Source organism: Gymnogyps californianus, chromosome Z (genome assembly GCF_018139145.2).
Source record: "Gymnogyps californianus isolate 813 chromosome Z, ASM1813914v2, whole genome shotgun sequence".
NCBI lineage: Eukaryota > Metazoa > Chordata > Aves > Accipitriformes > Cathartidae > Gymnogyps > Gymnogyps californianus.
Window position 1 is genome coordinate 48870285 of NC_059500.1, and position 23094 is coordinate 48893378.

General features: G+C 38.7%; 1 protein-coding gene and 1 long non-coding RNA gene across 3 annotated transcripts in view; one reads left to right on the forward strand and one right to left on the reverse strand.

Annotated features, from left to right (window-relative positions):
* Nucleotides 1-9291, reverse strand: part of LOC127027544 (uncharacterized) — a 37453-nt gene extending 28162 nt beyond the window's left edge. Inside the window, exon 1 of the long non-coding RNA XR_007767807.1 lies at nt 9222-9291. This is a non-coding gene — a long non-coding RNA (uncharacterized LOC127027544). The remainder of the gene's footprint in view (nt 1-9221) is intronic.
* A 1008-nt stretch (nt 9292-10299) lies between these two features.
* The window catches only part of BNC2 (basonuclin 2), a 327802-nt gene continuing 315007 nt past the window's right edge, over nt 10300-23094 (forward strand). Inside the window, exon 1 of one of the 2 annotated variants that reach the window (XM_050913068.1) lies at nt 10300-10334. In XM_050913068.1, the coding sequence (XP_050769025.1) occupies nt 10332-10334 (3 nt within the window). In that variant the 5' untranslated portion in view covers nt 10300-10331. The remainder of the gene's footprint in view (nt 10335-23094) is intronic. The other variant, XM_050913069.1, reaches the window with a different exon arrangement.

Here is a 23094-nt window from a genome sequence, read left to right on the forward strand (position 1 = left end):
ACCAAGAACATTGTATATAAAATACATGAGGTAATTACTCTATTGTCTATGGATCATGTGAAGCTTTAGCTAGAGAACTATTTGCAAATCAGTCCAGTGAACTTGCTGACATTTATGGTAAGTTGAGTAGTACTCAGGGAAAAGCAACAAGAGAGCTAATAATTTTCAGAAATACAACCTGTGAGGAATGCTTGAAGGAAAAGGCATTGTTTGGTCTATGGGGGAGGTGGAAGTCTGAAAAGAACATCATAAAGGTCTTCCAGTGTTCAAAAGTCTGCTGTGAAGTCTCTCCAGGATAGGACATGAAGGAATGAGTTTATTTATAGGGAAAAAATATTTTGTTAAGCTATTAAGAAAATCTAATGTTAAAGGTAGTGAAGTACTGGAGTAGGCCACTTATGGAGGGTATAGCAGGATTTTTTAGAAAATTCTGGACCAACATCTTTTAGAGACATTCTACACATACTAATCTTGTCTCAAAACAGATTAGAAGTCCTGAGATTTCATCCAGATCCAAAACTGAGCAATTCCATCAATTCAAGGTGACAGACTGCACTGATCCAGTTTAAAATGAAGTAACATATCTCTGTCATATACAGTAGTGATGCTGAATGATTTGTGTCTCCTGCTCACCATCACAATACCTGCTTTTCATCTAAAAGGCACAATACCAGTAACTTGTTGCTACTTTATATTGACAGATTTATTTTTCCTGGTATCAGTGATTAAATTTGGAACCTAAATTATTGACCTAGCTTTTATGATAATACCATAAACTGCTTTAAAGGCTGGAGGTGAGTAAAATTGTTTTGAATAAGGCAAATAGAGAGTGAAGTATTATGAGAGCTAGAAGTAGCTCATTATGTATTTGTTTTGATGCCTCTCTGTTACAAAATGAGGTATTCTGAGCTAGTTGCACTCCCGATGAATAGTATTTTCCTCTGGAGTCTGGAAAAATGTATCCATTGGTATGCTTCTACAACAGATTTCCTGAATAAATGCCTCCTAAAACTATACATGGAGGACCAGATGTCTGTGTCTTTCCCTTGCATAAATGTGGCACTCCAATTAAAGATCATCCTTCCTTTCATATATAGGATTTATTTTAGCTCCCATTTTTAAGTAACAATTTCAATTCTATCAACATCTCTTACAAAGCACTAAGCAATGCATGTGTGCATGCATGCGCTCGCGTGTGTGTGTGTGTGTGTGTGTGTTTGGTCTGTAAAGGAATAAGAACACGAAGTAGCTGAAGAAGTTACAAGGAAGTACTTTTTGTCTTTTAAGAGAAGTATGTGAAATGAGTTAGAAGAATGCAGACAGTAACTATCCAGCTTCCTTTTAAAAATGTGACTTGGACTGTATTTCAGCCATTCTTTAAACTTTCAGTAAAAAAAAAAAAAAAGAGAAGAAAACATATTGAAACCCTAACCTAGCCTATATTATTAAAGACTGAAACAGGAAATAGCAATAATGTTATGGGAGGCACTGACAATAAAGCTTGGATTCATGTACTTTCCACACCACCAAAACCCACAAGACTGTGGCTGCTAGGCATATGTATCTGAAGATTCAGCTAATTCTGTGATTATTTAGTTATAGACTATGGAGTAGTAAAGCTGGTATTTTAAGTTCAAGTATTTTATTTGCTAGCCATGTCACCGAACTGAAGATGCCAAATAACTGCTGCTGAGATCTTGATCTTGTAACAGTTGTCATAGTTCTTATCTCACAGCTTGTGGCATTTCTTCTTTAGTAGTAATATATTTAGTTTGCTACCAGTACAATACCCCATAATTGGCAGTAACAGGTCAGGCAGAAGAAACTTGACCTCATCACAGTGATCTGTGGAACAATATTGCCACCTTGGACTGGGACAGGTTTTAAAGCTGTTTTTCAGAGCAAGAAGCAAGATGAGGGGGGCGAGGGGGGGGGCGGCAGGGGTATTATATGGCTTCTATTTTTTTGCAGCAACTATTATAATTGTTTGGATGCTTCTGAGTACTAGAACATTTTAAATTATGGTGTCTAGATCACAAAGGCAATAAGAGTGCTACCAACTTTTTTTACTTATGTGTTATCAAACATAAATAAGTCTTTTGCTTGTACACAGTGTAATCATTTGCAGAAGTCATAGGGCAGAGGATACATGCATATGGAAGGTTTTCAGATGCAACAAGAAATCAGAAACAGAGGGTCAAATTAAAAAGTTCACCATATACAGCATGATTTTACAAAGAGAATCTCAGTTGCTACAGACTCAATGCCATATTCTAAGAATAGCCAGGCTTTCTGGGACACTATTTCACAAAGAAGAGTTTCTTGCAGTCCTTCAAATGGTAACTTCCTTTGTCTCTTCTTTAGAGCCATTGCTCTGTCCTCCTTACATCTAGCTCTGCTCTGAGAGAGGTATTCAGTGACAGTAGTGGTAGGATGGATTATAGAAAGTCTCTCTAAGCATATTTGTAAATTAACTTTCCTAGTAGAAAGTCACATTTTTCTATCCTTGAAATCAAATATAATGAAAGAGTCTCCTGCCCTGCATAACTGAAACTCATGAACTAGAAAAGCTACGAATGCTGAAAGATCCACATTTGAATTTTGAATTGACTCTAAAACATTTTGAGGTTTTAAAAAGAACCATTTACCCAACAGTTCGCTATTTCCCTTATTCTCCTTGTCGATCCATACACACATGGAATAAATTCCTGTTATTCATTTCACATATATACATATAGGTGGGGTCAATTCAGTATTTTTAATTCAGAAAATACAACTAGGACATCCACAAACTTGGAGAGATTGGTCCAAGGTCCAAGACCAACCCTTTGGATGTGAAATCAAACTAACTGAAAGTGCGGCAGCCAAAGGACAGAAAGGAAATTCAGAGTTCTATCTGGATAGCACTGTCAATTCCAAACAGTATTTGGCTTATGATCCAGTGGTAGAAGTGCATGGATGAAAAAGTACCTTAAAAAGAAAAGTAGTTTTTGGACACAGTATTTTCATTACCTACCTTCTCCAGGTTCCTCAGATTTTAAGCAATGACTATAGCAAAGTCTACACCTTCTTTTTGCAATTGCACCTGGCCACAATGTGCGAAAGAAAAGAAGTCTAGTAGATGTCCTCAACAAAGTATTTGTACTAAGAAGCAGTGAGAGTACCCTGCATTCTAACTAGATCTTTGGATGTGAGGCTTAGAACCAAGCTCAAGTTCAAACAAGACCTATTAAGTGTCTGCTGTTAGAGTAGCTGAAACCTCTGCTAGGAGAGGTCAAAATCTAAAAGTTGGTCTTTGGAAAGAAGGCAGGGATCAAGCTGTCAATTCTTCTGCCTTCTTTTCTTTCTCTTGACATGAAGATCAAACTGTATTTTAATATTTGAAGCAATTATAAAAGAAATAAAAAAGGAACAAAGAAGTTACGATGCATGAGGAATCATTATGCCACATTATTTAAAGCCTGCTTTAATGTTCTGTACTGTATTCAGCTTAGGTTGCCACATCCATTTTAAGTCTCCATTTAAGCAAGGTGTAAATAGCAGAAAAATTGTTCTGCTAAAAGTAGGGAAATCTTAGCAGTTATCTTGCAAGACTGGACATGACAGATTTTGTGACTTGCCCTGCAATATTTGACATTTTTGTTGCTTTTAAGATACTGAGCCACCAATCACTATTAGCTGTGACTGGGGCATTTTATTTCTTAAAACTCATTTATGAAAGCAAGCTGAGTGCACAAATGCTCATTGTAAGATACCCGGATAAAAGAAGTAAAATCCCATCAACAATTAAAGTTCAAGACTAGAGCAGTTAAAGTGGATAAGAAAAAAGAGAGACTTTCCCATCATGCTTACAACTAACTCTCCAAGGCAATCACTTTTGACTGGAGTAATATAAGGAAAACAAATGGTAAAACACTAAAAGAACTGAAAAACATTGAGATTCACTTGGGAAAAATACCTTCAAGTGTTATATGAGATAAGCTGAGACATATTCCAGAATGCATATAGAACACTACGTGTGGTCTCTGACTAGCAATTACTAAGCTATAGAAAACAATTTTGATGGACAGAGATTGGAAGTGACAACAGAGAAAGAAGAAACTTCAATCTAGAGAGCTCTTAAATGTAAACATGTGTATTCTTATTGGAGAAAGGATGACCATAGAACTAGCAAATAGATCCAAAATATGTATTTTTAGTTTCTTTACTACTTTAAGCAAGTTGCTGAAAGTTATTGCACCTTACTCTCTTCATCTCTAAAGTGGGTTGAACAGTTTTGTTTCTTCGCTCATGTTCAAAACCTTCTAACGTCCCTTACAAAAGCTATTGTAGAACTACAAAGTAACATCTATATCTATTGTTTTTAATATATATTCTTTCAGCTGAGCTCATAAAGCACTGGAAGCATGTTTGTCTTAAAGAACATCTGCTAATGCATTTGGGAAAGTTTAGGATAAATCAAACTGTGTGGTAGCAACCTCTAAAAGAGTTAGAAAAGATCGGGTACAGAGGATATGGTACAAAAAGAAAAAAGATGGATATGCTGCAGACAACCTTTTTTCACCTCCAAAAACCACTATTATGACTGGGAGGATCTAGCAATACTTAAGTGTTGGAAAGACTTCAAATCACCTTCAGTATTTTAGTGCAAGGGGCAAAGGAAACATAATTAGCTGCTCTTAAATTCACTTCCTGAATGACAAAAACGCTTTTTGACTCAGAACACTAAAGTATCTGTATTATTATTTGACATACTTTCATGAACTTCATAGTGAATTTTGTCAGTTGGTTAACAGGGGTTAGAAAGTTCTATGTTCAGAAGTTAAGAAATGTTATCATTATGAGTGTCTACACAACATTAATTCAGCCCTTTCATGTGATGAGTACATAGTGTCTGAAATTATATGATCATGTACTTTCTCCCTGCAAGACCTGTCTGTATCAAGTACACAGAATGGGTGATGTTCTCTAAATGAAAATGAGTGTCTGTATAATGAACGAAGCTTCTTTCTTAAGACTGCTGCTTAATCTACTGCTGAAGTTTCAAGGTGTGTGATGAATGAGACAGAAAGAGATAGGCCTACGGTTAAAGCAGATGAAGCAGTTAAATCCCACCCTGGAGAATTAGATTCTACCCCTGTCTCTGAGCTTCTGTGTAATCCTGGGCAACTCACTTTAAACAAAATGTTTACAGTTTTTCACTTCTTGGCTCAGGTCACTGTGGTCCACAGCTAAGTTTAGGTGAACTCCTTCAGAAGTAGTATCCTTGACACCCTGCCTACATCAGGTCAAATTTCAAACTCTTCCTCTAAAATACCAGGAAATGATAAGTTTGCCAGGGAAAACATTAGACCCTTTTTTATAATACATGCACAGATATTCTTTCCTAATTAGACTCTTGAAAAACGTTTAAGATCTCCCGAAATGTCAGAATCTGACAGATTAACTAGCAGAAAACTCAAATAAAAACGTTTAAAAAGAGGAAAAAAATGAAAAAAGGGAAAAGAGAAATCTCTAATAAGAAATGGGAGCCTACCTTTTGTGTAAGTCATGCTATAAGCCATGTTACCTATTGTAGAGTAATACTCAGCATGGGAACTTAATATAAATATTCAGTATGCATATGGATGATACAGCCATATTTCTGAATAAAATGAATAACCAGATAAGGACTTCATAATGGTCTTGGTCTAAAATGTTGATGGTTATTTTTATGCTGAATTGGATTCGTTTCCCCTTTACTAGTTGTGGATTACAGAAAATAGATTTTATATTCAGGACTGGGCGTAATTTCTCTGTTGGAGATTCTTTCTACTGGTAAACTCGTTTTTCATTTACATTTAAATTATACTATTCTCTAGAAGTGTTCTTTCTCATCTTGTCACCCATCAAAATATGGAGGATTTCAGTTTGGTATGTCGCTATAGCCCCTTGTAGGCTACTGGTGCGTTATGTCCCGCCTCTGCTCTGTTGGTTGGGGACATCCTCTGGACTGCACCTCCAGGTTTGCAAAATGGGCAGAAGATTCAAGTGAACCATAAATTCCTTCTGTGAGAAGGAAGATCAAGACAGCAGAGAAATACCGCGCTCTGGAGACATCATAAGTTAGATGACTTGTACTTCCGTTCCTCTCAATCTGCAGTTCCTACTCAGACTCTTATCTCAAACTTGCAACATCTCAGTGGTCCAATCTGGAAAATCAAAATAAAAGTGAAGAAAAATATTTTTCTAATTAACTTTGTTCATGCTAATTAATCTCAGACCAATGAGTACTACTAATTCTTTATAGTGGTTATGACTGGTTTTGAAGGAAAACTACAGTGAGAAAGTATTTGCTGTATAGGATAGAAATTTCTGTTGATGAGGCTGAAATTGTTAGAGACACTGCTCTTTTCACTAACAAATATCACTGGTCTGAAAAGCAAGGAAAAGTTTAGGCTTTGCTCCTACTCTCTGAAACCTTACATACAATCTTCAAAATTTAAGATAATTACACACTTTAAGAAGTCATAAGACAGTCCTGTGACACAGCCTGAATCTGTATGCTGTCTTTTGAGGTGTTCATTGAACCACAAGTAAAGATATGTTGTCATTTCCTGTAATATCTATGACATGTGCTGTTGTCACAGTCGCTGCAGCAATATAAAGAAACAAAAGTCACTGTGCAGGTGGATGGTACAGTATTTTAACAAGGGCCCTATCTTCTTAGGATTAGCTCAGAATATACCACATAGTAGGCAAATTTGAAAGCAAGAACTCAATGCAAATTTAAAACACTATTGTGTATGTGACTGAAAGTGTGATACTGAAAGATACAAAATTCCGGAAAAGCTTGGAGCTTGTTCAGTCTGAAGTCTAATGATGATGTACATTCAAGTGTCACCAGTTAGCTATTTTGCTGCTGATCCTTTGAGCAGAAATGTCTTATTCCACAATGTTTATCCTGTAATCCCATACTGTCAACCCAAGAATCAGAACTCCCAACAGCCAACTTGCCTCCAGCTATTTTACCTCCTCAGCAGCTTTCAAGAGGCTGTAATACACTGTCAATACAAAAGCCACTGGCTTATTGACAGGTGGAAGGAAAAAAAAAGGGAGGTTTAAAAAAGTTGAATTAAATATCAAGCAAGATAACAAAGGAATGACTCCATGAGGCATTATTAGTTTTCATTCAAAATTACTTAAAATCTTTAAAAATAAAGTAACTGGAAGCTATTAATGATTGTGTTACACTTGACAGGTTCTTTGTTTGAAATGATAGATCAGAGCTTAGATAAAAATTTTTACTGTGTGATATAGGTTATCATCACTGTAATCTACTGGTTTAGTGCATATAGGAATATGTCCTTCAAATGCCTAGCCCCAGTTAAAAAAATCTCACTTTTCCAAAGGAGTCAGGAAAACTGGTTTTAAATTTAGTTGAATGGCCGTCTACCTGCTATAAGCCTTTTCTTTCACAAAGCTGTAACTGTTTACAGCCTTTGATTCACTTCTGTGAAACTGCCTAGTAAAGATTAGCCTTGTAATGGGCATGGCATATCTTTATTCTAGCAGGTGACCATGCCTTTTGCGAGCTAAGGTTGCAGCACTTTATTTTTAATCTGCACCAAACCGGCTTGGACCCTCCCTCCTTCATGTGAGGAGACATGGATGTGAACTTGTCAAGGCTTTAACCACTAGGGGGCTGTGTGAACACAATTTTTTGGCAACTTCTTGGCCCTTCACTGGTTCAAAAGGGCAAATGCGTTTTTATGTACGATAAAATGTGACTCTGAAATAATTAACTAGGTTTTTCTTACCTCTCCCCTTTGACAGAAAACGCCTTAAATCATGGCTTAATTAGTCCTGTGAATTTTTTAGAATGACCATGAATTACTCAAAATCTTTGCTGGTCATGGCACTTGTATAAAAAAAAAAGCAAAATCCTAAAAAATGCAAAATCCTTTTGAATCATTGCCTGAGCCTGGAACATGCTCTCTACAGCTCACGGTTCGAAACTAATCCTGATGAAGTGTGGACACTGCAAATCCTGTCTGTAAACTGATACGTACTATGCCTAATGAAGGTATCTGACAAATACCCAGAAAACAGAATGAAATTTCCACAGAAACAGGTATCGTTGAGATATATCCAATCAGTTTTTGTGAAAACCTGGTTTCGATACTAATATAGATCATTTACCCTTCCCTATTCTGACGGGCATAGGAAATGCACAAATAACAAAGATGGCAAAAACTGGTAAAAAGCCTGGAAACTTGGTAATTCACAGGGACATGCCGTTCATTACATTAAGAGTTTGCTGTGGTTGTAGTCCATAGCAGATGCAGGAAAAATCAGAAGTGCCAAGTAGCTAGCTTTTTCATATACTTGACCCGTCTCCTCTCGATTCTCCTAAGTGCCTGCTGGGTCATCAAAGTGTCCAGTCACACCAAAAGGGAGCAGGAAGCAAAATGTCCTAGTATTTGTATTTCACGTCACCCAAAAAGTTCTCCTAATGTTCACTTTTTAAAGATCCAGTCCTAATCTCATATTTATACAGAGCCTGAGGAAGGGAGCCAATTTTGATAGCACTAGCGACCCTCAGCGCCTTCACAGGCAGGACACGAGGGGTGGCCAGATAGGCTTGGCTATCGGTACCTGTAGCCGTTATAGCCTTCTGTCATCTTCCCTTTGTCAAGCAACCCATGCGACGCATTAGGTATCTGCCACTTCGTCAACGCCGTGAGCGGGGGACGTGGGAGAACGCTTTACATCGGCTACAAACGGGGGCGAGGAAAGATTTGGCAGGGGAAGGCGCCAAGAGGGGACCGACGGTCCGCAGCCCTTCTCCCGCCGAGGCGCTGGCCGGGCAGAAAGGTCGCCGGCGCGAAACGACCGCTAGCGGCAGCGCCTCCCCGCCGTGCCCGGCCGTCAGGCAGAGCCCCGAGGCGGGCGGTACGCCGGCGGCCGCGGGAGGGTGCGAAACGGCCCTCCCCGCCCCCCTCCCCCGCGCGCGCTCCCTCCCTCCCTCCCTCAGGGCGCGCGCGGCGGCCGTTGTGTGCCTGCGCGCCGAGGGCCGCAGCGCCTGCGTTTCCCCGGCGTCGCCGGGGCAGGCTTTCGCTCGGTTTGGCTCCGTGTCACACACAGATGTGACTCTTGTCTGTTCCCTGCAAACGTACAACCGTGACGGCTCACCTCCTCCCGCCTCCCTTCCCCCCCCAACAAAAAAAAAAAAAACCCACCCTTTTACAAAAATTTCTTCAGATCCCACATCGAGCAGCAGCCGCCGCAGCAGAGCCCCGGGAGCTGATGGAGCAATGGGTGGGAAGCGGGAAACGGGCACCACAAGCGAAAACTTTTCATCTGCCTAACTTTTCGCTTCCCTTCTAACGCTCTCCCCTCTCCCCCTCCGGCTCCTTACCCCCTCCTCTGGGCTACGCTTCATTTTCCGCCGTGTCTCTTCCCCTCTCTCAGCCCTCCCTCCACCTTTCTCCTTGCCGCCTTCTCGCTCGCTCGCTCCAGCGGCGCCTGGAGCTGATAAGGCAGAGGAGAAGCAGGGGGAGAGACTGCAGCCGCTGCGAGGAGCAACCGGGCACAGGAGCGGGAAGGGAGAGAGAGGGAAGAGGGAGGCAGAGAGGGGCGGCCAGCCCCGCGCGGCGCCGCCGGCCGCCCTCACCACAAAGTTGGCGGCGGCCGCTGGGCGTTTTTGACAGCTGGGCGCGGGCAGCCTCTGCCGCAGCCCCCGTCTGGCACAGAAAGTTTAGGGGGGAGGGACGAGGCAGAGGGGGGTACTTTTTCGCCCCCCTGGACTACTCTTTCCTCTTCCTTCTGCTTCCCTGTCTGCCGCCCTTGCCCGAGAGCGTGGGGTTAGGAGGAAGCAACGCTGCCCTCTCAGACCCGCTCGCAGCCTCCCCCCGCCGCCTCCCCTTCCCCTTCCCCAGCCAAACAACCCAACAACAACAAACCAACCTGTGGAGGCTCCGACCCGAACCTGGGTCCCTCCTCCCATCACTTCCAGCTCTCCGCGGAAAGCTCTTTCTCTTTCTTTCTCTCTGCTGCTCGGGCTGAACTTCGGGGGCTGAAGTTTTGGAAGAGTCAGCGAGAGAGGGCGGGGGGGAGAGAGACTCTCGCTACTGCTGCTGCTGCTTTTTTGGGGGGAGGGGATTATTTTTGTTTTTTAAATCTCTATTTTTTAGTTCAAATCAACGGGGGGGGGGGGGGGGGGGAGACGGGGGGGGGAGGGAGAGAGAGAGAGAGACGCTGAGAGCCCAGAGGCAAAAGGAAGGGTGCAGGCACTGCCGCTGAGAGGAGATCGAGAGACAGGGGGTGCACTTGACAACCAGCATGCAGAGATGGTAAGAAGTTTCCAGCAGCCTTTCGTTTTCATTCTAGCCTTTACTTTGGTTTGATTTGATTAATAAATTGTGCAGTAACACAAGCAGCCCTGCTCGCTATCCGGTGTGTTTCAGCCTTCAAATAAACAAGCAGCTGGGCAAGGCGAGGGAGGAGGATAATAAATAAATAAATCAGCCCTGTGCTGCGTGGATTGGGGGAAAAAATGACTAAGAGGCTGTGCTAAACTTTAAGTGAGTTTGGGGGGTTGAAATGGGATGGCCACATGCTTTTTACCGCCTCCTTCCCTCCACTAAAGATGAGGGGCTAATGTAAAAGAAGTGTGTGCATATGGAGGGACATACGGTGGTCTGATCTTTTTTGGACACCACCTTCTGCTCGGAAATGAGTAAGGTTTGCACACAATGTAAAGGTAACCTTTGAGAGCGGGGGAACGAGCTGTGTGTTTGCGTGTGAAACAACGCCTGAGGCAGGGAGACAGAAGTGTAAATCCACCTTCCCTCCGTAACTCTTTTCTTTTTGTTGTGCATGTGCTTGCAGTTTGCACCTCTCCAATCAGCGACTGTTAGCAGAACTTGCAGAGTTATGCTGATGCCCTAACTGTAAAAGGGAGGGGGCAGCCCCAAAAAAACAACTTCGAGCAAGTTTGTGCTGCTTATTTCATGTGCTGTGCAAATGCACGTCTCCTTTACAGCAAGGGTTTTGCAAAGCAGGGTTTGGGCTTTCACGACCTCCTAATTTAAAAACTAAAAATCGAAATAACTGAGGACCTCATTTGACTGAAGTCCATTTGTCTGGGTTGTGATGTGAGGACAGGTTAAACAGCTGAGAAGAACAAGCATGTTTAGAGCCATGACTAAACTTAACGTGCATAATGATGACTGTTCATATTAACAAGTGGACTGAACTCAGTTAGTGATGAACAGTGATCAGCCCAAATTCAATGAAGTAGTATATTTTCAATCGCTGTTGGACTGCTGCCTTGCTTTCAGACAGCTTTTGTCACCTCACTCCAGGGATGTTATATATCTGTCTTGTGTGCCTTGAATATACATATGTGCACGTGGACACACACGTGTATATATACACATGTATACATATATATGTGTGTATGTATGTATGTACATATGTGTATGTATGTCTATACAGCACTCAAACTATAGATACAGTGTATGTCCATGTGAATGAAGGGAGAGCTTGAGATGGAGGGTTTGTATTTTTCCCTTCTCTCCCTAACATGACATGTCTTGTTTCAGTGATCAAAGCCACAATTGGAGTGTAGGAGATGCAACTGTCAAATGTAGGCAACAATAAAAAAAAAAAAAAAAAAAGGAGGAAAAAAGCAGCATGTGCCCAGGACTGTGGTTACAGTAACGCTGACAGAAATTAAAGTGGTTTTGAAAGCAGCATGCGATTTATGATGGTTCCCATTTACCCTAGAGTCAAGCTGTTGTAAAATTGATGCACAAAAGACATCATGTAATAATCCGGTGTACCCAGGATTAAAGTGGCAACGAGCGTCTTTGTGTGTGTGTGTCTGGCCGACAGTTAAAATGGTTTGAAGCTATTTTTAAGTAAGAAATCAAAGCAGGATATTACATATTTCTTTTCTTAACCTGTATGTTAGCTGTGCATAGCAGTCGTTGAAATATTTTTTAGTGGAAGTGGGCTTTTATTTCTCATTATCTTCCATTTGCGCTCTGTGTTATAACCCATCTCCATAGACAAATTTTAAAATGGGGTAGCGTTTTTGTCATAGTTTCAGAGTACAAATGTTCACAGTTTAATCACTGAGTTCATTTCAGACAGTAATATTTAATAAGCCTGATCAGCAGATCTGCACAAGAATACCAAGTTCCTGTAAAAGTATGTGGAACTTTCCTTGCCCTTAAAAATTGCAGGAATTTTTAATCTGAAATTTAATGGGGCATATGAGCTGTCTGATACACTGTAGTTTCATTTTAAGCTGTCCAGTATTAATGAACCATCTAGCTCTATGTATGTTCTGTTTTAAATTTGTAAAGCACATGAATTTTAAAATTTACTTGCTAAATATTTCAAATGATCCATCTTTACCTGATACCAATGCAGGAAAATCTAAATGTAAATTATAAACTAATTTGCTATGATCAAATTTTGAAACTCATTTTAAGACGGGATTGTGAAAATGTTTCTTAAGCACACATCTTACACACATAACAGAAAAACCCTGCCTTGGTATGTTATTTTGTAAAAATACAACACCGTGACATTTTAGGGGAAAAAAACCTGAGCAGATCTATGTATTTAATCACATTGCATTTTTATTATTGAGGTATTTGTGAAAGACGGGTATGTGATTACATTAAACAAAGTAAAGGAACAGACAAAAGCAGAGATGACTATTGCTGTATTAAAATGTAAGTGTTACAGTTTGAATTTTCTAGTGAGTTTTTGAGTTCAGTGCTTTACATAACATTTTGTCCTAATCTTGCTTGCTGTCAGAGATGTTTCATGGTTGTGCAATTGCTGCAGTCAAGAATGCCAATTTGCATTCCAGGAGTGTCATTTGATTACTTTTATCTGCACAGCTCGAAGACCAGCCCAGACCTCTCATTTCATCTTGCCATGTCACGAGTCGGTGCTGTGTCGTCTTTTCAAAAATCTGCCTGATTTAGACAAGAAAGAAAAGTACTTTCATGTTGCAGCCGCAGTCCCCTGCTAACTTGTCAGCAGCAGGATATGATTCACTTGGGCCCAGAAGAATGGTACAGAGACGAGGGTTAGGCGGTTCAATAAGCCCATGGACAGGTAGCGTGTGACATCCCAAGAGAGCTTAAGTTAATGAAGAACACGTCTGCTTAGTTCTTCACACTCTGACCTGGTGCTGTCCCCACAGTTTTCTCATTTGATCTTTCCCAGCAAATTGATCTTTTCTAGTACTTTTTTGCCTTCCAAGTTAGTCCTTGTGGGACTGAAATTAGCAGAGCAACTTAAGTTGGATAATACAGCTGTTCAGAAAAGAAGAAATTGGACACTAGCTCATAAAGGGGGAGGGGAAAGTAAGCTATTCTTTCTGTTGTTACTCAGAATTCCTTTTTTTTTTTTTTTTAGTTTTATTTTAGAAAACTTCACAATAGCCGTATTACTTTGGAAGTTTGCTTGCTTTCTTATTTATAGTCTGTATGGATGGTCCATTGCACACTGCATTAAATGTGTATCGTTTAAATAAAACAAACATGCTTGCAGCATAGACTGCAGGTTTGCTTTGGTATTTGTCAGTTGAACTTGCTTGTTAGAAATGATTTGCTACTCTGTAATGAGGCTTTTACAGTTGTCGTACGACATTTTAAATATCAATTGCACATGCCAACTACATTATTTATAGCCTGCTAAATAACTGTAATTCCATAGTATCTAATACTGAAATGCAGTGGAGATTAACAATAAAAGCCATTACAAATGGTATGTGTAAATATTATGGTAGGTGAAAATACAGTCAGCAAATTACCACTGGCATTACTGGTTTTCTGGAAAACCAGTGTATACAAACAAATTGGTTTTGAACTAAGACACTGTGTACTTAAAACCTGCATTCTAAAATGGGGCTATGGTATTATCTATCATTCTTTTTTACATTATTTTGCACTTAGTAATTGGAAAGTGGAATGGAGGGGGGGGGCTGTATTTCAGTACATACATGGCTAGGTTGTCAAACAAGATTTCAAACCAGAATTTGGTAAATAAAGTGTAAGTTGGAAATGATTAAGAGAGTCTTTAGTATGCTGCATGATAATAAGCAGTATTTATGTATTTCATAGCAGATGTTCTCACATATTATCAATGTCCTTTCAAGTTGTAGAATAGAAAACACTGCTGAATGAAAACAAGAATACTTATTATGTAAGGGAAATACTGCTCTCACTCTCTCTCAGTATTGCTTTTGAAAATGGGAAGGAACTGTAAAGGATCATTGGTCAGTTAAGCTCCTCTGCAGAGCTAGAGGGAGCTTCATGATTTTATTATATATGCCATAGGTAAGAAAAAGGGGAAAAATATTCTGAATAAGGGAGGGCTGATTACTAACTTTTTTGCAGAGCCAGAGATCTAGAACTTAGACTTTGAGGCGGCTTTATTCTATGTTATACGTATATGTATATCAGTGGGATTTGTGGCTGACTACAGATCTTGTCAATTTCAAGCAAAACAGAAATGACCAACAGCAAAGTAATTACATTAAAACAATTCCAAGTAAAACACTGGATTTTATACAAAAACAAAATTTATGGTTTTTCCCTTCAAAGATGGGAGTTTCTGGCAGTGTCCTTTTCCTTTTGCACATTGGACACTGTCACCAGAATTTGAAGTCTTTTCTTCACTGAATATTGTTTAATGAGAGAGTCCTGGCTTTCAGTCTGCAGGTTTGCATGGGGCTTTTGATTTAATGATTTAATTTGATTTAATGTCCACTATTAGTATGTGTTAGGAAAAAAATGTGCATGTCTGGAAATACAAAAAGTTCCCCATAAAATACAAACCCAATAGAGTATATCTGTCATTTTGGAAATGTGTATCACTTCCTAATCTAGCCAGGAATTTGTACTTAATTTAAAGGAATAGCATTTAACACGTCTTAATAAACAGCATCTGTTTAAACCTTGTATTCTGTGTCAGTTTCATCCCACCTGAATTCTGACATATTTGTTCTGAAAACGCATTGATCATAATTGCTGCTTAATAGTTATATGGCAGCTTTTACAAGCATTGCTTTGGACAAACTTATTTTCCATTTAAGTAAATGATATAATCCAGTGAGATAAACTACCAGATTTGTCTCCTTTATCTCTTGCACAGTAGCTCTCATTATGTGCCGTGCTAGTAAAAGCCTTTATTTGTTGATTATTAGAATCTTAGTACACTCAGGAGTTCTGCTGTAATTTAATGTGGTTGTTCAAAGAGGTTCTCTCATTTTAGAATCTTTCCATAGTACTCTCACCACGTTATAAATATGTATATTTTATACTCCAGATACATATGCAAATACTTTTTTTCTTATTCCAGGTAAATCAAGGTTTTTGAGAGAGAATTCTTTTCATCTGCAGCATCTATTTCAGTACTTCTCTCTTGAAATACTTTATGTAAAAACCCACAAATTCAGATAACTTAATCAGATTTGTTTCTGATTTGTTACTTTAGAGAGTTCTTTGTGTTTCTTTTTATTTTTTTTTTCATGGAGTTAAAATGTTCTACTATGTACTTAAATCAGATTTTTGTAGAAAATTATAAAAAGCTAGAGAAGTTTTAAAACATGCTGGGCATGGCAGTTATTTTTTAATTATGAAAAACAGAACGTCCATAATGCTGATTTGTAAGTCACAAGCCAAAAGAAATCAAAATGCCATAAGCTAACCACTAAAAAGTTTTTAAGTCACTATGGTCTGGTGCACTGTCTGGAAGTTTAGCTGTGTTTTTGCAGCGTAACAATTGGTTACATCCACAGTTCTGCTGCACATAAAACTTAAGAAGCTAGGCCTGTTAGAATTTGTCAGCTATGGGGAAAGTTTTAGACGGTATGCAAAGCATATTATGAACTGTTATCAGCTGTAAATGAAGCTGAGCGTATGTACAACACCCATCATGCTGTCAGCTGGAATCACAATGAATTAGTGTTGCAACTTTATCACATTTGTCAAATATGTATTATTTTGAAACTTGTGATTTGTGCTTTTAGTCAATGCTTTTTAATGTTGAATACAAAGATGTAAGGGCAAACAAAAAACATTTTTCCCTTTTTGTGACCTGACATTTGCCAAAGTGCCCCATGCTGAAATTTCTTTTCAGTATCTTTTTTTCTTCCAAAGCCAGACATGTACCCAGACACAAAAGCCTCTGTGTATAGCAAGCTGTTTTAAATATTGTGACTCGACGATGTGCTGTCCTTTCTCTGCTTGAGCCAAGGATCTCTGCTCAGTGTCTGTGGATTACCAAGTCCCTTCTTTATTGTACCTCTTGTCAGCTATTCCTATTCATTTAACCTTTCATTAGTGTCTGTGCAGCTTCACTGTCTGGAAAGGCAAGGAAAAACCTAAAGGCCTACTGTCACAGTTATTAGATTTCTCGGTTACATCCCAGCAACCATAAAGGAGTGAGAGTCAACACTATTGTCATGCATGCTGCTATCCTGGGGTGCAACTCTTCTGTGCATGTCAAGGACATGTGCCACATGTTGATAATGCATCCCAGGGATAAATGCACGACATGGGGGATAAACCAAGGCTGGCACTAATGAGCTTTGTAGGAGTTATTGCAAAGACAAACAGTTGTGAAGGAATTTTGCTTAAAACGCTGAAGAGATGGACTTGCATTAAGTGTTGCCAAGGCTTGCTTGTGAGGTACTTGTCAATCATGTTAGTTTCATTTAAGTGCCATTTACAAGGGAAAAAATGTTTTCTATGACTAAGAAATGTATTGCTTTTCCTTTTTTAAGCTGTCAGGATAAAGTGTACTTGAAGTAGTCCTCAGTAATACACTTTATGACTTTTTTTTCTATTTACTCGGTTTTGGATCAAAACCTGCAAATCTTCCAACTTACTTAAAAAATTTTCTGCAAATATGAATTACTATGTATTTAAAAATATTCCTGTTAGCGAAGCTTCAAATTCACTCTGGGTGTTGTAAAAGCATTGACATAGTCTTGTCTGAGGCATAAATCTGGCTGAGAATATCTAGGTGCATCTAAGTAGTTTCTTCTACATTTGCCACCCAAAGAGCCAAAATTATTAGTTATGACACTGCTTCCTCATTCTGCTGAGGCACATCTTCCATTTAGTCCAGTGCAATATTCACATACATTTTGCTTCTGAAGTTTCTGTGAAGCCCATATTACCTACCCTCTTAACCAAATCCAACTGAACTCTGAGCTCTCAGTTTTTACAATAGTAAAAAATACATGCTTATTCCTGACCTCTCTATAGCTGACCTTTTAGAATGCATCTTATGATACATAACTTCATATGACTTTTATAAGGATATTTTGGTCAAAATAAAATTAGACCTATAGATTTATAGTTAAATCATAATTTAATAACTCCCCTTAGTTCTGTGTAAAGCATAAGGGTCTAATGTTGGTCCTATTCATAGCAAGGTTGAAAGTGGGAGTAAAGCCATTGAAATCAGTGGAGTTAAAGTTGTGTGAAACTGTTGAATAAAATCTAGTCACCTCCTTTGCACTTTCCATATGGCACACTAAGAGGATTTTAAAGATGATGAATCTAGTGGGCTACAGGAGAATTCTTAGAACTTCCTTGTTTCAGATGCACTGTTTAGACTGACATCTTCAAAAAGTGTGAGTGGTCATCATTTATTAACAGGAATTCTGGGCTTTTTAGTTTTTCTGTACATTTCTGATACGAAAGAAGTGAAGCATGGCTGCACCTTTTGCTTTAGTTCAGAACATTGAAGCCAAAGTGACCAGCAATATAGTAGTTGATTGTAGGAACAAGTGCCTCCAAAGAAAATTGTTTGAGAGAAAATTCAGCAAAAATAATCTTTTTTTTTCTTGTTCAAACACTGGAAGCATTTGTAACACTGATACTGAATTCCACTTTCCTCAAATTAAAAGAGACGCTGTTATATTTTGTGATTTGAATTAGACAAATATTTAAATGGAACAAAATCTTCAGACATGAGCTGGAACAAATGTAGTAGTGCCTACTTAGTTTAAAACATCCTTTCATTACTAGACTGATATTAGCTTTGATGAATCTAAAACTTACTACATGGTTTCCAAATCAAAGATGAAAGGGCCAGTTAGGATTCAAATAAATTTTCCCGTTGAAATGTAGCATTTGACATTTAGAGAGATGTGCTCAGCATGATGAACCACTTCTCTTTACTGCAACTAGCCTGGTGATTTTTGCAATAAAACTACTTTGAAATTGAATTGAGGTATAATAAATTTAAGGTAAATTAATTTGGAAGTCCTGATTAGTGCCATTTTTGAACTAAAGGAAATATTTCCCTGAAAGCACTTTTTTTCCCTTTATTGTTAATACATGTCAGTTTTCATTGGTAAGTAATTACTTTTGTAGTTGTTTTGGTAGACTCTTAGTGGTCTAACTCTGTTGGCTTTGTTGTGGCAGCATGCCAGTTTTATTAAAGAAAGGTTTTGTTATTCACCTCACTATGAAGTTACCGGTATATTCCTAGCATTACTCAAATGGGCATATACCCTATCTGTATGTTTGAACAGTTATTATTACATACAGTAATTCATAGTCGACAATACAGTTGGGCAGTGCTTTTATACTGATCTGATGCCAATTATATGTTTCTAAAAGCCTACTGATAATACTTAACTTTCCAGAGTGAGATTCTGTACAGAATCCTAGAGAGCATCACGGAAAACGTTTTGCTGTTCTGCTGAAGATGCTAAGAATTAGTAAAAATTACCAAGTATTTTTTAAGTAATAGTGCAAACTTACAGCTCGCTTCTGTGCTAGGCCATGACCATATTTCAGTTAGCAGCTGTATTTTGAGTTGGCTTTTGAAGATACTTTGTTTCTGATGTCCCATACAATATGCCTGATCAAAATAAATAAATGACACCACAACCCAGTTGGCAAGTGAATATACAGGCAATGTGAAGAGGCTGAGGAATTTATGTTCTTCAGTACACAAACTGGCATTAAAATTTTCTCCACACTTTGGTGCAAATATTAAAAAGCAATGTGTGAAATTGCATATGTTATGTAACTAAAGGCTTCTAAGGGAATTTTAGTCAAAGCTGACATAATTCAAATGGTAAGACAGCAAGAGAGTTAAGTAGGAACAGGAAGCAATAGCAGATAAGTGATATGTGATTTAAAGGTTTCCACTCCTTTACTTAAACTGTGCTTCTTTTTTAACTTTTGCTTTTGGAATGTAAGTTACAATCTTCTCTATTTCCTCTTATCCACATGTAACTTGTACTACTTTGCATATCAGCGGTGAGTCTCATTTATCAGCTGGTATATTTAAATGATTTATGATATCAAATGATTTTTCCATAAGCAAGAAGTTCTTCAATTGCTGAGTGGACACTCAGAGAGGATGCAGATATGCATCCCTTTTTGTTGCTTTTTGGAATGCTGTTGGCAGTATGAGGGCAGCAAGGATGGGAGTGAGATATTTGGTTCTTCATCGTTTGGCTTGGGGGTCAGAAAGTGGCAAGAAGCTCTTCACCATCTCCTGCTAATTGTTAGCTTTCATGAATACTCTAGTAGTAGTCTTTTAATTAAAAATAAGAGGAAAAAGTCTCTGTGATGCTGGTGATGGCAGGGAAGGAGGTGGGTGAGGCTGATAGTACAATGTTGAAAGAGCTTGAACAGACTTATATCTCTAGTCACCATAGCAGCAGGGTAAGAGATTTGCCTCTTTCCTACTCTGCGCACCTTTCCTGTCTCTCATGTTACTTGTGTGTGCAATTTCATAGCCCTTTTCCTATGAAATGGTTCACAGGTGTGGGCAGTATGGTGGGATGAGTTTTGCATAATGTGTGAGTTCTATGCAGCATTTGGAAGTCACTGGGCTATACAGAGGATTTGTGAGCATGTTAGATAAATCTGTGGAACATACAGGTGGTTACTGTCTTCCCACTGTCAAACACTGAGGGTTGAAAAAAATCACTCTTCTCATGCAGTTGTTGCCAAACCCATGAAGAATCTAATCACAGTAGACTGAACAGTTGCAAGAGAGAAACTCGCTGAGTGGTGAAGTCAAGAGAACTGCTCTTGTCCTCACCTTTATAGAGTTAAGCCTCAAGGATGTGATATGATACAACTATTCACCTTCAGACAGTTTTAAATGTAGTTGCTTTTCAGGATTGTTTTTGCTTTTGTGGTGATAAGTTTATAACAAAGCAACACAAATTTAGCCTCATAACAAACAAAATATGCATGTTCCTTTTGTTTTACATATTGCAAGAATGATTTTGAGTTAATGTGCTTTTTAAAAAATATATCAGTGGCATGTATGGAAAGATGAACTATAGATGTAGTGGAAGAAAAAAACTTCCAGAAATTCTGCTGCAGCTTTCCTGTGTGGGGTGTGTGTGTGTATGTATGTATATATACGATATATCATGGTATATACATACACAATATGTACGTCTTTATAAATGTATTAACATATAAATATAATATACACATACATACGTACACCCACATGCATAGTACACACATAGTACATACATACAGGCATACATATAAATGCCTTCCCCCCCCCCCCGCCCCGGACAGGCATTTTTGTTACCAGGAAGGCTTTTTGGGCAGTTCCGGTTCTTGAGTAAAAGTAAGACATAGATCAGTCCTAAAAGGTGTCTGTGAAAATTAGTGCACTGCTAGAAGGGAAACCAATTATTGTACCTCCCTTTAATCTTAGGAGAACATTTTAGGAAATATTGGTTTCTGTTTGGAGTTTTGTATTTCTTATTTTATCTTCGTTGTTCTTCAGCTTTCTTATCTGTTCTGTATATTATAAAGCCTCTTTCTCAACATTCTCACACAATCCACTGTGTTTCCTTTGAGAAATATATTAAGTTATCTTATTCTGTGATTTGAATATGTTCCCATAAGCATTAGTTAAACCAAAGCCAGTATTGTGAACCTGTGTCTTATAAATATATTACAGTAATGATAACAAGACCTGCTAACAACCAAGCCTCTGATATCTCTCTAATTCTGGGAACTAAAGATGACCATGCCAGTTCTTGTGGATGTTTTTCCTGGAAAAGCAGTGTACGATTGGATTTGTAGAAGAATCCCTGCATTTTCTCCTAAATTAGGGATCTCCTCTCCTTTAAGAAGTCTGATGACTTCCATTTATGATGACGGTATTGCATGAAAGGCACGACACTATGCCTTTTGTCATACATAATAAAAGAAGAATGACCAAAAATGGTCTGGCATTTCATTGTCTTGCAAAAGAGGATCTTCAATCTATTTATCTCGGGTTCTATTGCTGTTACAATGTACATTGAAGTGTATTATGATTATGTTATCATGGGAATGTTTTCACAATGTGCAGGCTTAGTTATTGTTATGTTATAGAAAGTATCACTGTATTTTCTGTGAAAAAGCTTCACGGCTGTGAAGATTTTAGGAACTTGCTGTTTCTAGTAAGATAGTCTTGGGAAAATAACTGTTTATAACTGAGGCTACTCATAAAATAATGGGAAATATCAGGTGTTGGCAAAATGCGGTGCCAGGGTGGGAAAAAGCATTGAAAAAGTTCATAAATTATGTAAAGGTTAATGGAAGCTCAGCTGAAATTAAGTCATGTTACTTAGCAGATTACTTTTACTTTTACTACCATTCATGTAATTGCAGTGTTGCCTGTCACTGAGATAGGTATGCAGAATTGCTGAGTCCGTGTGAACAGACACAGGTGCTGTTTAACTCAGTTGCAGGCCAGGTAGAAGTTGGTGCATTTGAAGCATTAGTTTCATTGGAAGTATTGGGTGTTTTGTTAGAGGGTTTGCACTATACTTATTGCTGGCCTTTGGTACTTAAAAGTCTCTCAGTTAACTAGCGTATTGAAATTTCGTCCCAGGATGTCAAGAAAATGTGTTACAAACTTGAATCATAGGCCAAAGCCAGATAGCATTCTAGGATCTTTCTCAAATAGAAACATGGGATATGTGTGGCAGTTCAGGATGGAGTGAACAAACTTCATTTGCAGTTTATTTAGAATGAGCTGATGGAACAGACCCTTACTCATCAAAGCAGTCAGTACCAGATCTCACACTGACTTCAAAAGAACTTGACTTTTTAAGTTCCTGATTCTTGTGATTGTACCTACCAAAGACAGTTACTGCAAGGTAACCTTTAGTAGGAATTTACAGCTTGTAAACTAATTTGTACTGTCCTGATCATATGTAGTTTACTTCACTTTCAGTGTTGGCAAAGCTACATGACATGTGCTGCAAGCTAACTGATACACTGTGAATCTGTATCCTGATCACCCGATGGTTACTTCTTTGTGTAGTTGTTATAGTCCATGGGTGTGTTGCCTTTGGCTTTCATGACCTTGATGTCCAGTCGTAGTTACCAGAGCAGGAAAATGGTAGGGCGGTGGTATTAACACTTTGCTCTGAAGGGATCATGGGAACTTGAATCATGACATATATTCAAGAGGGTTTTTTAATGTCTTATGCTAAAGACAGCCACTCCATGAATAGTATCTGAGTCACCATGCTAGTTATCCAAAACCTCATAGAACTGAGGAAAAAACATCGTCTGGAAAAGAAGTCCAGTCATCCTTCTAGAGTAGCAACTTGTAAGAACTGAAAGAGGGGGGCAATTTTATTATAAATGATAGCTGCAGATTTAAAAAAACCCACAACAGAATACATATCAGTAAATGTGTGGTCTGCATAATATTATCATCTCTAACGTAGTCATATGTTGATTGCGAAGGATGGAAATGTGGGTAATAATGTAATTCTGTGGTATACTGTAATGTTCTCAAAATACAAGTCTGTCTTAAATAGAGCAAAATCTATGGATAAACTTCATAGAATCATAGAACAACAGGTTGGAAGGGACCTCAAGGATCATCTGGTCCAACCTTTCTTGGCAAAAACTTGAGCTAGTTGATCAGTGCAATGCACATGCAGAGCTCTACATGATTATTTGTTGTTCTGAGGTGGATTATAACTCTGGAGTGCACTGAATTGTAGTATTTTTGTATATATTCATACTAGCATTACACTATTACTTATTTACAGCACTTGAAATGCACCAG